This window comes from Octopus sinensis, linkage group LG8 (assembly GCF_006345805.1).
Source record: "Octopus sinensis linkage group LG8, ASM634580v1, whole genome shotgun sequence".
NCBI lineage: Eukaryota > Metazoa > Mollusca > Cephalopoda > Octopoda > Octopodidae > Octopus > Octopus sinensis.
This window is the reverse complement of record NC_043004.1, coordinates 32,422,121-32,438,347: the sequence shown is the minus strand read 5'-3', so window position 1 is coordinate 32,438,347 and position 16,227 is coordinate 32,422,121. Positions and strand designations below refer to the sequence as shown.

The 16,227-nt window shown below is 36.9% G+C and overlaps 1 protein-coding gene across 1 annotated transcript in view; it reads right to left on the bottom strand.

Moving 5' to 3' along the window:
* LOC115215113 (frataxin, mitochondrial) overlaps positions 1 to 16,227 on the bottom strand; it is a 29,019-nt gene that overhangs the window by 3,321 nt on the left and 9,471 nt on the right. Inside the window, exons 3-4 of the mRNA XM_029784285.2 lie at positions 13,035 to 13,155; positions 1,285 to 1,379 (exon numbers count right to left, since the gene is read on the bottom strand). Of these exons, the coding sequence (XP_029640145.1) occupies positions 1,285 to 1,379; positions 13,035 to 13,155 (216 nt within the window). The remainder of the gene's footprint in view (positions 1 to 1,284; positions 1,380 to 13,034; positions 13,156 to 16,227) is intronic.

Below are 16,227 nucleotides of genomic sequence, written 5' to 3'. Positions count from 1 at the left end.
TATCTGATTTTAGTTATTTAAATATGAAAATTTTCAGATGTATATCAAGAAATACATTTGAATATCATTTATAACTAATATTAGCTATATACAAGGCAGCAAACCAGTAGAATCATTAGCCATTTGTCTTTACATTAGATGTGGTGTGCAAGAGAGACGACTGCATTGGTATGGTTATGTGGTGAGAATGGATGAGGAAAAAGTGCCACACCCTAGCCGTTGAGGGAACCTGTGAAAGAGGTAGAATCAGGAAGACCTGGGATGAAGTGGTGAAGCACGACCTTCGAACATTAGGCCTCACCAAGGAAATGACAAGCAACCGAGACCTTTGGAAATATGCTGTGCTCGAGAAGACCCAGCAAGCCAGATGAAACCATGACCCGTGGCCTATGCCAGGAGCATAACCAGCCCGCTTATGCGTAGCTTTTCCTTCTTTGGTCACTAAACTTTGCTTGCGGCAAGTGAAATCAAAATCAAAACCATTTCGATGGCAGGCATCCGTGCTAGCGGAGCGCAAAGAGCACCATACGAGTGTGATCATTGACTGAGCGGCTATTCGAGTATGATCGTTACCAGCATCACCTTACTGGCACTTATGCCTGTGCTAGTAGGGTGCCAAGAACACCATCCGAGCGTGATCGTTGTGATCGTTGCCAGAGCAGCGAACTGGCTTCTGTACCCGTGGCACGTAAAAAGGCACCATTTCGAGTGTGATCGTTACCAACGTCGCTTCACTCGCACTTGTATCAGTGGCACGTGTAAAAGATTCAAGCGAGGTCATTGCCAGTACCGCCTGACTGGCCTTCATGCAGGTGGCACCTAAAAAGCACCCACTACACTCTTGGAGTGGTTGACATTAGGAAGGGCATCCAGCTGTAGAAACTCTGCCAGATCAATACTGGAGCCTGGTACAGCCATCTGGTTGCCAGCCCTCAGTCAAAACCATCCAACCCATGCTAGCATGGAAAACAGACGTTAAACGATTATGATGATGATGATGATGATTCTGAGTTCAAATTCTGCCAAGGCTAAACTTTGTCTCTCCTTTCAGGATTGATAAAATAAGTACCAGTTGAGCACTGAGGTCAATGTAATGGACTTGCCTCCTCCCCTGAAATTGCTGGCCTTGTGCCAAAATTTGAAACTGATATTAGTCATGTAAGAAATGAAAGATTTTACATGTACCACATTTTATTTACACAAACATTTTAAAAATTCCTTTCCATTCAATTTTCAGTAATTTCTAAAGCTTTATAATTATTTATTGCCATTATTTTGTCTTACCTGATTGGTGAAGAAAGCCAAATCTGTTGATTAGGTGACTGTTTGTTTAGGACATAGGTACCATAATCCCCAAGATATATAGAGAGGACTCCACTCTAAAATAAAGATAGAATATAAAATCAGTCGAAATTTCTAATTATTGAAATCATAAATCAGCTTAAATAACAAAAGAAGTGAATCAAGACGGCTTATATAAACTCAGGTATAATTTTGTAGAAGTTTTGTGCAATGTATTCTCATTGCTTGTTTTACTTGCCTTTTTCTTAAGAAATTTATGGACAGGAAAAAAAAAAAAAAGAAGCTTTATAAATAGTGTATTCATCAGGCATTGGAGCTTGCGGGGTACATTTAAAAAATTCATGAATCAAGTGTAGTTCACCTTCTTCAAAAGAATTTGAACTCAGTATCACAAGCTAACAAAATATGCCAATCATTTTGGATTCACACTAAAGTGAGCTGTATTTCTCCATAGTGGCAACTTATATTTAGATGGCTTAAGCAAATAAAAATTAAGTGTAATAACTTTAATGGCCATGTCCTTTGCATTCAATTCTCACATCTCAATACCTTGTGGTGTTGCTGTTCATACATAGGCATCATGCAATTTACCCTTCACTCTGAGAGAGACATTTTGTTGCCAACAAAGGTAATACATCTCTGAACTTTGTCCAGCCAGTTCTTTTTCTATCAACTACACTTTCAGAACATCTTCCTCCAGTGTTAATCAGGTCACCTAGGTAACAGAAACTATCTACTACCTCTAAGGATCTTCTTTGGCATGCAAGAAAATCTATTTTCCTTGTGTTTCTAGGGTTTATCACTCCTGAGCATATGCCACATACTCCTGTGATTCAATTGCATTTCTTTAGTGTCCATAGTTTGTACTGGGTACACTGTATGGAATTTCCACCCATACCTTTTCTACATATGAAGCAGGGATTTTTTCCTGAAAGGGAGAAGAGTGCTGTCTGTATTCTAACTTACTTAAATTTTGGTCTTAGCTAAGAGAATTTTTGATTCTGGGTGTTGTCTACACATGCAGAATTTCTTTTCTAATTCTACAACAGATTCTGCTACAAGAATGAGGAATCATCAGTATATAGCAGTTTCTAAGAGCAAAGGGTCTTAACCTCCTCTGTTATGGCTTGGAGAGCTCTGATGAAGAGAAGAGAAGTGAAAACTGAGCTGTGATGAATTCCCAACTGTGCTGAATTTGTTGCAGTACTTGTTATGTCTCAATTTACTAACAGTGCCTTTGGCTATAGTTTGTATGGCTCCCACACACCATTCATCTATTCCTAGCTTCTTCAATACCCAACAGATTACAGAATGGAGTATTCTGTTGAAGGCTTTCCCCAGGTCAAAGAATGTTAAGTATGGTAGCATACTTTTAAGTAAATATTTCTTCTGTAGTTGCCTCACAAGGAAGAGAACATCCATAATACTTCTCCCTGGCACAAAACCAATCTACATCTCAACTAGTTTTAACCCTCTCTCTAATTAATTAAGCTATAACCCTTATGCATATATGTATCATCATATGTATCATGCAGAGTGTACTGGTTGGTTCTTTTTTTGGCACAAGTACTAGTGGCATTGCCAAGTAAATTGCCAAACAAAGAAAAAGATAACATGCAGATAGATCAGAAATAGGGAGATGATGTGTGGGGTTGGAGAGTGGCATGAGAGAGAAAGAGAGATGTATAGGGACAGAGATGGAGTTGAGAGTTACACTGTGGTAGCTATTGTTTGTGGGTGGGAAAAGGTGGAGGTGAAATCAACAGCAAATATGACAGAGTGTTAAAGGTGAGGTATAGCAGTTCTAAGATGTAGCTCAGGATGGGGGGAGGAGGTAATCAGTGGAAAATGAATAAAAGAAATTTTAAAAATGGAAAAAAAAAAGGCATTGGAGGGGTGATGCATACCTTGCATGCAGATAAATTTTTTTGAAAATTATAGTGTGGCTTACAATGTGTCGCCTACCCATGCTTTTTAACTGAACTGAATTACACTTTTTTGACTAAACCTGCTTATCAGGAAATTTGTAAGTTCAATCTTAAAAAAAATTTTTTTTTTTTAAAGCATCACCATTATGGGTATTTATACTCCGGTGAAATTAAGAAATCAACTTGTAAATAAATGAAACCTTTGAATCTATCACTGTACACACACATACACTGTCACATATCTATGTATTGGTGAAAATCCATTCAGCCATTTCCCAGTAATTTTGCAAGCACACAAACAAAGATGAGTGACTACAATACCCTGCTTTTGCTTACATGCGCAAGATAATAAAAAAAATAGTAAATAAAGGAAGAGATGATAATGTGAAAGAGAGGTGGATGTTAATGGAAATGATTCCAGCGAGATGGGGAGGTAACTGGAAGGGCAAAGGGGAAGAAATACATGCAAATTCTTCTGTCTTGATTACAGCAGCTGAATAGTGCCATTGTTAGAAAAGTAATGGAGGGATGGGTTTTATGATGATGAAAGGCAAGGGAAGATTGGATAAAAGGAAAAGGACCTCACTTTCACCATATAGACAGGTATTATCAAGCACAGTAAAATGCCAATCATTTAAATCCTTTGTCTTCTCTTCCATGAGGTCCAACATCTGTCCCATGTCTTCCTAGGGCTCCCTCTTTGACAAGTTTCATCCACTTGTCAAATTAGCATTTCTTTATACAACTGTCCTCATCCACACACACACATCACATGTCCATACCAGTGCAGTCTTCTCCCTTACACACTACACCTGTTCCTCTTACTCTTTATTTTTCTCTCAATACATTTATACTTTGTTATTCATGCACTCTGACATATCACATCCAGCAGAACACATTCATCAGAGCATGCTGGCTTGCATTCAGGGCCCATATCTCACCACCAAGCAGCATGGCTGTTCATATACAAGCATTGTATGGTCAACAGTGGTAATAACTATTTGAACTCTCTCCATGCTATACTTATTCTTGCAATTATACTCTCAGAACATCCTCCTTCACTGCTAATTAGATCACTTAAGAAACAAAACTATCTGCTACCTCTAGGGAACCTCGTGGGTATTTGAGAGAATCTATTTCCTGTGTTTTCAGTATTTACTGCTCAGGAATGTTTGGCATATACAAAGTCTACTTTTGCCATTATCCTTTCTGTAATTCCATGGCACCTCTTGAGTGTCCATAGTTTGCACTGAGTACACCAAATGGAATTTCTCCTTCTTGGCACAAAACCAAACTGTATCTCATCTAGGCTAATTCTCTTCCTGATAACAATTGGGCGATAACTTTCCATAACTTTCATGACCTGGTCCAGCCCTGTAATACCTCTGTAATGACTTCTATCTAAGGCATCTCTTTTACCCTAGTAACAGTTGATTAGAATGCTGCTATGCCAGCCATAGTATGACACCTTCCTGTACAACCTAGTAAACTAGTTGACTGGGCCATATCCTACTCTGCTAGATATTTTAAGTATCTCAGCTTTGATTCCTGAAGGTGCCAAGGGTCCTGCCTTTTTTCCTACTTACTAAAATAGTTATCTTTGCTAAGTTTACCTTAAGACCTCTTGATTCTAAGTTTAGCTTCCATGCCTAGAATTCCCTTTCTAAAAGATTTTACAGGACGGTTGTTACCTCAAGGAAATTAGAGGCACTGGATATAACAGCTACAGAGTTATATTGAAAAGTAGAGTGATAAAAGGATTTCTGCAGTGCGAGTTTAGGGCCCACCATTGCTTGACAATGGTGTGTTTATGTCCCCATAATTTAGCAGTTTGACAAAAAAGATTGAAAGAATAAATACTAGTACATGAAAAAATAAGTTCTGGGATCAATTTATTCGGATCTTTTCGGTTTGAACGGCAGTTTTTTTTCGTGGTGTCATATGAAATCGTCACCCATAATTATGACCCTAGTATCGATCTATTGCATTTCAATCTGTTTTAGGGTTAGGATTAGGGGTGGGGGAAGGGTATCTTTTTTTTCTTCACAGATGTAAATAAACCCAATCTGTTTCTTAAACGAGGGACATATTCATACAGCACAGAATTTTTTTTTTTACTTCAATAGATGTCAGTGATTGGTTGAAATTGCAGAAGTTGAAGGAAAAAAACAAATATCTTACAAACTATAGAATTTTCTCAATAAAGCCAAGAGAAAAAGATGTTTTATAAACACATTCTACCAGTATACGAAGTTTAAAATTTTTTAGTTACCTAGAAATTATGTTAAAAACTGCCGTTCAAACCGAAAAGATCCATTTATTCAACTAAAATTCTTCAAAGCTGTACCCCAGCATGGCTACAGCCTAATAACTGAAACAAGTAAAAGAGTAAAAGATTAGTTTAAATATCAATACACAGAAGTGTGTCTATATATATATATATAGTTGTGGTATATTCTGTTAAGGACGTAGTAGTAGTATAAAGCATGTTCATCTTCAGATTTCACCCTGTGTTATCCAGTCGTAGTATTATACATACTTCCAGGATTGCATTTGAGCATCTGTTGTGTGTGAATAGATAACTGAAAAAATTGGGAGTCAACATGTATATATATACTTGTATATACACTCATGATATCAAATAAACACATTCTGTTACCATATGGATAATTTTCAATGGGGAAAAAAAATTGACTTTGTAAATTTTGTGCTGTATATGTGTTTATTCTTATTTTGCACCTTTTTCATACAGATCCCTTACTAAGATGTCACACAATCCAAGGGACTTAATCTAAATTATGTCTTCTGATAAAATTAACATATCTCTCAAATTATTTTAGTCTCATTTTTACCATCTTTTCTTTCCAATTATCAGAAATTTTTTTTTTTTTTTTGTCTTGGCCTAATGATTACTCTTCTACACAGTACTGTTGTGACAAGGGTCATTGACACGTTGGTGGATTGGAGAATGGAACTCTTAAATTTTTTTTGTTTTGTGGTACAAAACCAAAGAAAAACTTATTTAACATGGAAGACTTGTTGACTCGCATGGTACATTTGCAACAGCAACAACAGCAGTTACAACAACAACAACAACAATACCAACAGTTACTGGAAGTAATGTTGAAGTCTGAAAATACTTCAGGTTCATTCTCATCAGACAGCATAGCAAATTCAATTGGAGAATTTATCTATAACCCAGAAGAAGGTATTACTTTTTCTTCATATTTTAGAAGAAACAAAGAAATCTTCAAAGAAGAATGTAAAAATTGGAATGACGGGAAGGTGTGACTACTTTTAAGAAAGTTATCCCCTCCTGAACATGAAAAATACTGTAACCATAATCTGCCAAAGAAACCAGGTGAGATTTGTTTCAATGAAACAGTTAATTTGTTATTGAGAATTTTCAGTGAAAGAAGCTCACTGTTCAATACTCATTGGCAATGTTTAAATTTATTTAAAAAAGATGAAGGTTTCGTCACCTTGCTGGGGTAGTTGACAGAGAGTGTGAAAAATTCAAATTAAATGAATTAACCCCGGATTTGTTCAAATGTATATTTTTTGTTCAAGGGTTAATAGCAAGAAAAGATGATATATGTTACCGTATATTAACAAAATTAGAACAGGACCAAAAATTAACACTAAAGGCAGTGGCTGAAGAATGCCAGAGGATTATAAATTTAAGGCATGACACAGATAAAACTGAAGAAAAAGATTGCTCTCAAATACATGCATGTCGTCCTGAAACGGATAAGAAAAAAGAAAAACGAATGTCTAGGCTAAATCCATGCTATGGTTGCAGAGGTTTACATTTTTAAAATAATTGATCTTTTGAAAATAATAACTGCTTTGATTGTGGAAAAATCATACATAAAAGCACAAATTGAATAGCAAAACAAAAAAAAAAGGTTAAAAAAAATGCTAGAAAGAATGTATTGCTAAAGAAATTCTAAGCAAAGCTCAGAAAAGAAAAATTGTGTCCATAAAAATGAATAACATGAATATCAAGTTACAATTGGATACAGGTGGTGATATCATGATGATTAATACAGATACATGGAGAAAAATAGGGAAACCTAGATTAAAGGAAACTTCGAAAATTGTGCAATGTATTTCAAGAAAAAAATTGCATTTTATGGGTGAAATGATAAGTAATGTTACATTTTGTGGAAAAACTTTGAAAACCAAAGGTTTTGTGTTGAAAAATATAACAAATTTATTTGGAACAGACTGGATAGAACTATTTAACTTATGGGACCTACCCAAAAAAATTTTTTGTTAGTATGTGAATGGGTCTTCTGCCAATACAAATAATGTATCAGAGGATTTTAAAAAAGAATTTAAAAAATTTTTCCAGAAGTTTTTTCTGAAGAAAAACAGAGGCAAAGTTTCAAGTGAAAGAAAACACTATACCGGTATTTAAACCAAAAAGAACGGTACCTTTCGCAGCATTGAAACAAGTCAACAAAGAATTGGTTAAACTCAAAAAGCTTGATGTGATTGAAAAAATTGATTACACAAATTGGGCGTCCCCTACAGTTTAAATCAAGAAAAAAAAAATCCGAGAATGCACTATTTCTCAATGAATGCTTGATGCCATATAATTATCCGTTACGAAGTCTGGAAGAAATTTTCACAAAGTTGAATAGAGGAAAATTTTTCTCAAAGTTGGACCTATCTGAAGAATATTTGCAGGTAAAAGTCAATGAGGAATGTTTAAAATTATTGACAATAAATACCCATAAAGGGTTGTATAAATTTAATCGACTCCCTTGGCATTTTCCAACAAGTTATGGACATTATGCTCGCAGGTTCGAATTTCGCTGTAGCTTACCTTGATGTCATACTCATAAAATGTGAATCTCAAGGTCAGCATGATAAGCATGTGAAAAAGATCTTCAAAAGAATAGAAGAAGCTCAGTGAGGAAAAATGTGAATTTTTTATGTCAAGAATAAAATATCTTGGGCAGATTATTGATGAAAATGGATGCAAACCAGACCTGTCTAGGGCGAGTGCAATAAAAAATATGCCTCCCCCAACAAACATGAATTTTATTGTTACACCTACACAATGTTAAGTCTGTGGCAATCGCATGTTCTGTTTTTTTAAAATTTGGTAGAAACTGCTTTCAAGTTGCCATATATAGAGTGATTTCTAACGAGTAATTTCTGACATCATAGTTTCTATGGTGATAGGAACTTAGTTTGAACCTAGCTTTAGGAGCAATAACCAATTAAAACATTTCATAGGAAATTGATTCTAAAGTTTTAGCATTTAATACAGATAATCTCTCCTGTCGATGTTGTATATCCTATTATTGGCAGAGTATACCTGGCGCAAACATCTAGATTTAAAAGTTTAGCGAGAGAAATCGCTAATGAAGATGTCAACACCTTAATGACTGGACTGAGTCATTAATCCAATGGCTATAAAATACCTCTGTGCAGTAATAACAACACTTGTCTGCATGCATGAACAACTATGTGTCCAAGGTTCTATTCAAATGCATAACAAATAAACTCATGCTGTGTGTACACAATGTTCAATAAAGTTATCTGTGATTGAAGAATGTTTTGTTATGTTTCATGATGAAAGTGAGAAAATAGAAGGAATTCAAACTACAAAAATCACTTTCAGGCAGGCACTAGTGTAGCAAGGTGTTGGTGGGACAGAAAGTCAAATCCTCGTGCCTGGCTCTCTCTCTGAAGTTAACCGTGTTGTGACTTAGAGCAGAAAGAGGAAGTTCAGTTGGAATATGCTCTTAAGTAGGTGAATTGCTTCTACCATCCTCCTATGTGTTGTTTAGCAGTCATACCTTGTATGCTAGCAAAGGGGGAGCTAACCATGTTCACTTGGGATGTTCTAGAACATTCGACAGTGGAGATAACTGACGTTGACTCCCAACAGTTATTTTGCAGGTTACGGACCTGCTTCAAATAGCACTGCCTACAGTACCCTCCCCAGACTGAAAGGAATGAAAAGGTTGAACAGGCAAAGAGTTAACTGTAGGCAGTGAAACAGGTGATTGCCCGTGCTATACAAGGAGGAGTAGAGACACAAAGAGTGTGGAAAAGGATATATCATGGAAGATGGCAAAATGTAAACAAAGCATGCAAACACAAGATTATGCAAATAAAAGACTGGAAACATGTAAAAACAAATGCATATAACATACAGAATATATGTAATAAAATGTGCAAAGAGAAAATGCAGCAAAACAGTTTGTTTAAAACAGGTGGTTTATCAACAGGTACAGTTTATGCTAATATAGAAAAGGTGATTAAATTTAGTTTTGGACAGTTTGTGTGGCCAAGTTACTGTTCTACCACTTTGTGCAACATAAGGTGGAATGGAATGTGGTGTTTGCAAATGTTGTTTGGAAGCATGTAAAGACGGTTGAGGTTGATGTAAAGTTGTTGTTTGTGGAGTGAGTGTGTCAGGTGTGTTCAGGTAGTGGAATAAGACTTTCAGAGAAAGCCTTCTTTATTCTGTCAATAGATACAGTCTCTTTCCAACCGTTAATGTCCATGGTGAAAAGTTTTAGTGCGTGTGAAAGCACACACAAAGGGCCTGAGTAGGGTGGTGTAAGGGGTCCTTTCACAGCATCATTCCACAAAAAGACAGGTGTCCTTGTAAAGATATCTGCTGGAACAGCAGAAGAAATAGACTGGTCACAGGGGTGGCAGATCCGAGAAGTAAGGAAGAAGTCTGGTGATGTATGACTCACTATGTCTTGCCATGTTCCACAATGACAGTGAGAAAATAGAAGGAATTCAAACTACAAAAATTACTTTCAGACAGGCACTAGGTATAGAATAAATGCCATAGCGAGTTGCTAGTAGGACAGAATGTCAACTCTGTGTACCTGGCTCTCTCTCTCCGAAGTTGACCTTGTTGTGACTTAGAGCAGAAGGAGGAAGTTCAGTTGGAATATGCTCTTAAAAATAATAATAATGAAATTATTGTATACAGTGCTCAGGTGCACCACAACTTGTCAGAAAGTGCATATAAGGTACATGCAGTAATGTAGAAATGTCTGGAAAGCGAACAATGTATGAGTCAGATACATGCTTGTGTGTGTATGGAGGGGAGAAAATCAAGTGTAGTGTTGGCGAATCTCAGGAAGCATGGAAGTTTTGAAGGATGCAGTGCTCCGACAACTAACAACTGATGCCGGCAGTTTGTTCCATGCTTCAGCAACTCTCAGCGTGAAAAAATGTTTCCTGAAGTCATGGAAGCTGTGCTGTTTTCTTACTTTGTAAATATGTCCACAGGTGTTAGATGGGTGGAGTTTGAAAAGGTGCTCAGAGTTATTGTTTGTACAATGGTTGATAATTTTATGGGTGTCTGCCAAGTCAGCTGCCAGACGTCGGAGTTTCAATGTGTCCATGCCCAGGGAAGTAAGGCGTTAAGTAGGTGATATGCTTCTAACATCCTCCTATGTGTTGTTTAGTAGTTACACCTTGTATGCTAGCAAAGGGGGAGCTAACCATGTTCACTTGGGATGATCTAGAACATTTTTTCTGGCAGAGATAACTGTTGTTAATAACCAATGAATATTTTGCAGGTTACAAACCTACTTGAAATAGCGTTGCCTACATTACCCTCCCCCAGACCGAAAGGAATGAAAAGATCAAACAGGCAGAGAGTTAACTGTAGGCTCAACATAATATCTTCTAAACAACCTATTGAGATGTTCGGACATATCCAAAAGGGGATACACTGGAATGGTTTCTTGTTGACTTTTTAAATGCAGAACTACAAATTAATAAAGACACTTCAATCATAATTGATCTTAATAGCTTATCACAATAAAGTTTACCTTGAAATTGTATCTCTTTGCATCTAGATTGACTGAACTATTAAAAATAGTTTACAGATGTCATATCTTTTCAGAAGCTTTCATTATTTTATTTATTTTACTTTATTTTATTTATTTTACTTTATTTTATCTAGTTTCAGCTCACGAGCTGTGGCCATGCTGGGGCACCGCCATTAAAAAGATACTTGGGTTCTACCGAGACTAGCACTATTTTCTAGAAGTTGCCATGTAAATTTCCATTGCATGCCTTTGCTTTAGTTCTGGAAGCAAGTATTTTTTATCTCATCTCATCCTCTTCACTCACTTATGGGAACAGAGTCCTCAAGAATGCTTTGCAATGGGTCCTGTCAGAAGCATCTGTCTCTAATTGATCCTGCTGGATTCCTAAGCAGGACCAACTCAGCTCATGACCTTCTCTTCAGTTTCCTGCTAGTTGGCTTTTCTCATAAAACCTGTCCAGCAATTCTTTCCTGAGATATTCTTACCACATGTCCATAGTACTGAAGCTTTAAGCTCTCAATTCAGAGAAGCAGCAGCTCTACCTGGAGTGCCTCTATGATTTCCGACAAAACTGGATATATCAGAAATCATAGAGGTACTCCTTAGTAACTACAACTCAAGAATGAACTGGCCATGGTGCTTCTTTCTCAGCTAAGTATACAAAAGTTACACATCTGACTCCAGAGGACATTTAACTAACTGGCTTAGTTATTCTAGCAGATAATTTGTATAGTTCACTTACAGTATGGCTGTAGTAAAATGGCTGAAACTAGTAAAAGTGTAAGATAGTGAGAGAGTGTGTGTGTGTGTATATATATATATATAATCAAAATAAGCAACAAGATTATAATCACCCCATTTGATTTATATGGATAATACCATACAAAATCCTGGTGCCTTTGACTTAAGTACCATATTCATCTGAATCTAAATTTTGCTCATTTAGCGTCCGTTTTCCATGCTAGCATGGGTTGGACGGTTCAACTGAGGGTCTGTGAAGCCAGAAGGCTTCATCATGCCCAGTCAGATCTGGCAGTGTTTCTACGGCTGGATGCCCTTCTTAACGCCAACCACTCCGTGAGTGTAGTGGGTGCTTTTTACGTGCCACCCGCATGTGTATATATATATATATATATATATATATATATATATATATATATATATATACATACACACACACATATATATATATATATTATTTATATAAATAGATGAGTGTATTTTTACCTTGTTAACAATTAACATGGAAAAAGAAAATAAATAGTTACCAGGCTAGCAAAAATCTCACAAGTAAAGATGTTGTAACTCCTTGTTTATAAAGGTAGAAACTTCGTGTTTACGTGGAATATTTTGAATATATGAACATATGAATATATGAATAAATAAATGGAGTTTAACGCAGGTGTAAATCAAATATTTTTACTTTCGACACATGTTTTGATTTACACCTGTGTTAAACTCCATTTATTCATATATATATGGCACGTAAAAAGCACCATCCGATCGTGGCCGTTGCCAGCCTCGCCTGGCCCCTGTGCCAGTGGCACGTAAAAAGCACCATCCGTCCGTGGCCGTTTGCCAGCTCCATCTGGCACCTGTGCGGGTGGCACGTAAAAAGCACCCACTACACTCACGGAGTGGTTGGCGTTAGGAAGGGCATCAAGCCGTAGAAACAGTGCCAGATCAGACTGGGCCTGATGCAGCCTTCTGACTTCACAGACCCCAGTTGAACCGTCCAACCCATGCTAGCATGGAAAGCGGACGCTAAATGATGATGATGATGATGATATATACTTACATAAGATATAATAATTTGTATAGTTCTGTAGCATCACACATAAAGCAAGTCAGTTCATCTAACTCAAAGTTATACATATGAAAAAAACTTGAATTCAGCATGGCAGGCTAATAAAGCAGCTATAAATTATATTGTACTCTTGCAAGGAAAAAGAAGGCTGAGGAGAAGCATCACTTTACTCACAGAATAAGAGACGTCAAATCCTTCCGGACAGTTATCTATATCTTCAAAACTTTCAACTGACTCCAGTAAAGATTCCAATGTTTCTTCAGCAATTCTGTCGTATTCATTTGCATTTAATCCACTTTAGAAAAAAAAACAGAAGCAAAGGTACATCCACTTTACTACTTCATCTTCTAACATATGACAATTACATCAAACAAGTTGGTTAAAAATGAACTGATCAATTAAAATTCTGAGAGATCTCCAAGTTTCAAATTACAACTTTCAACATACATACCTTCTAGTTTCAGCTATTTGACTATAGCCATACTGTAAGTAAACTATATTTGCTCAAGACCCATCCTTAACTATGAAGGCTAAATGATGAGGGAAAAAAATCATTGCAAATTTTTGTTTATTGTAAATACTAGGTATCTAAAGTTTCATATTCATTACTATTTCAGAAAGTGACTGTCATCTAAATACACTAATGACAACTATGAAACTGTGAGAAGTGTCTTACTGCATCTTTTGTGCCACAATTGAGGCCCCTGTTCTTCTGACAGTTAGTCTTTATCTCTCTAATTATGTTAATCAACATGATGCTGAAGCTCTACAATTAATCGTATTATGTGAGTCAGTGTTACTGACTTTATTACTTTCAGAGTACTTATTCAATACTTTATACAAACCTTCCTTCCTTTCCACAATTACTCTTTGCTACTAACTTGAAACAATTCCAATTGAACAAGGATCAATTTAATCCTACCCCAATTATCTTGATCTTTCAGCTTCTGTAAAGCTAACAAAAATCATGAAGACTATTAGTCTTCTTCAGAGACAATAAGTAGAAAAACAAGAAACTACTTCAGAATTTAACACATTTCTTAATCTTTGAATTTCAAGTGATTATTGTTTGTGCCCTAAAAACTACATACATCCTGTATCAGCAATGACCTCCTCTGAATTGTTAATAATAAGTAAGGTACATTCAATAAAGGGACCTAAAAACTCATTTGCTGGAAACATAGCTAACACTAGCTCACATATACAACCAATAAGGAAGTGTCTATATGGAATTGAAGCTACTAGAAATAGCAACCAAATCGTTTTCGAATCTCACCCTACCATCTTAATCCCTTTTGTTACTATATTTCTGTTGAAAGACACAGCCTATATTTAAATTAGTCTTGAAAACAATGAAGAATTTAATAAAGTAGCTTTGTCATTATTTTATCAAGTATTTGGAACATAAGCCAACAAAAAATGTTGAAGGTTTCAATTTAAATCACTTTAACATTTCAATAAGAATTCGCCTGACACCTTCCTTAGTTCTAGAATACAAACTTCTTGTCTTAAAGTGATCTAAATTAAAGTTTCCCTCAGAATTCCATATTGATTTATGTTCAAAACGCCAGCTTAATAACATAAATAATTTACTGTATTCTTCATTATTTTTAAAATTAATTGAAACAAAGACTGTGTATTTCAACAGAATATGATAACAAAGGGGTTAAAACATGAAGTTTGTACTGTAGAACCAGGGGTGAACTAGAAGATCTCAAGCAACATTGAATTTAAATACAAAACCAGTGTAAAAAGTCATCATCATCATCACCGTTTAACGTCCGCTTTCTATGCTGGCATGGCTTGGATGGTTTGACTGGGGTCTGGGAAGCCAGGAGGCTGCACCAGGCTCCAATCTGATCTGGCAAAGTTTCTACTGCTGAATGCCCTCCCTAACGCCAACCACTCCGAGAGTGTAGTGGATGCTTTTATATGCCACCGGCATGAGGGCCAGTCAGACGGTTCTGGCACTGGCAACGACCATGCTCAAAAGGTGTTTTTTACGTACTACCTGCACAGGAGCCAGTCTGGTGGCACTGGCAACAACCACACTCAAATGTAGTTATTCACATGTCACTGGCACATGTGCTAGTAAGGCAACGCTGGCAACGATCACGCTCAAATGGTGCTTTTTATGTGCCACCGGCACAGGAGCCAATCAGCGGCCCTAGCAACAATCATGCTCAGATGGTGCTTTTAACGTTCCACTGGCATGAGTGCCAATCAGATGGTACTGTCATCAGCCACATCAGCAATTTTGATTTCATTTGCCTCAATAGGTCTTCGCAAGCAAAGTTTATTGTCCAATGAATGAGAGGTACTCATAAGCATAGGCCATGGGTTATGGTCTCACTTGCATAGGTTCCACTAGCATAGGCCACAGGTTATCGTCTCACTTGGCTTGTCGGGTCTTCTCAAGCACAGCATATCTCGGTCACTAGTCATTGCCTCGGTAAGGCCCAATGTTTGAAGGTCATGCTTCACCAAAGCCTGAAAGTCACATGTCACTCTTTCCAGTAAAGTTTCCTAAAGTAAGAGCCAACAATTATTTCAGTGACAAATTTATTACAAAGGTAGAAGTCCATCAAGGTTCAAGTCCCAGCCCTTTTCTATTCACCATAGTCCTACAGGCTATCACTGAGGAGTTTAAGGCTGGCCGTTCTTGACAACTCTTAAATGCTGATGAAAAATACTGGGACATCAAATATCATGCAACATAAATTCTTCATTTATTAAAATTATCTCTGCCACTAAAGGATGCATTATAATTAAATTAAGATCAACTTTACTTAGGGAGGGGAGATAATCTAAAGAATTAAGAATTTTATGAAATTGACATGCCATTGAGTAAAAGGAAAGGCTTATTGTCTAGAGATAAGTGGATAGTTGTGGACATGTGCTTCTGGCTAAAAAGTCGTCATCAGTATGACAATTGTCTGGAGGCAATGACCAAGACCTTTGGCATTTTGATGTATTTGAGAAGAAGACCCATCAAGCTGAGGAAAATTACAGCTGTGGAAGATACCTGTGTCACGCAAATGGCACCTGTGCAGGTGGCACATAAAAGCACTCATTACACTCTCGGAGTTGTTGGTGTTAGGAAGGGCATCGGGCCATAGAAAACCATGCCAAATCAGACTGGAGTCTGGTACAGCTTCTCAGCTTACCAGCCCTGATCAAACTGTCAAACCCATGCCAGCATAGACAACAAACGTTAAATGATGATGATGATGAAGTAGTTTGTATAATTTAAACAAAAATGAATTAAGAGAAATAACTTAAAGTGGCCAGTGGCAGAATTTATAATGATCATTATCATTTAGCATCTGCTTCCCATGCTGGCATGGGTTAGATGGGTTGATTGAAA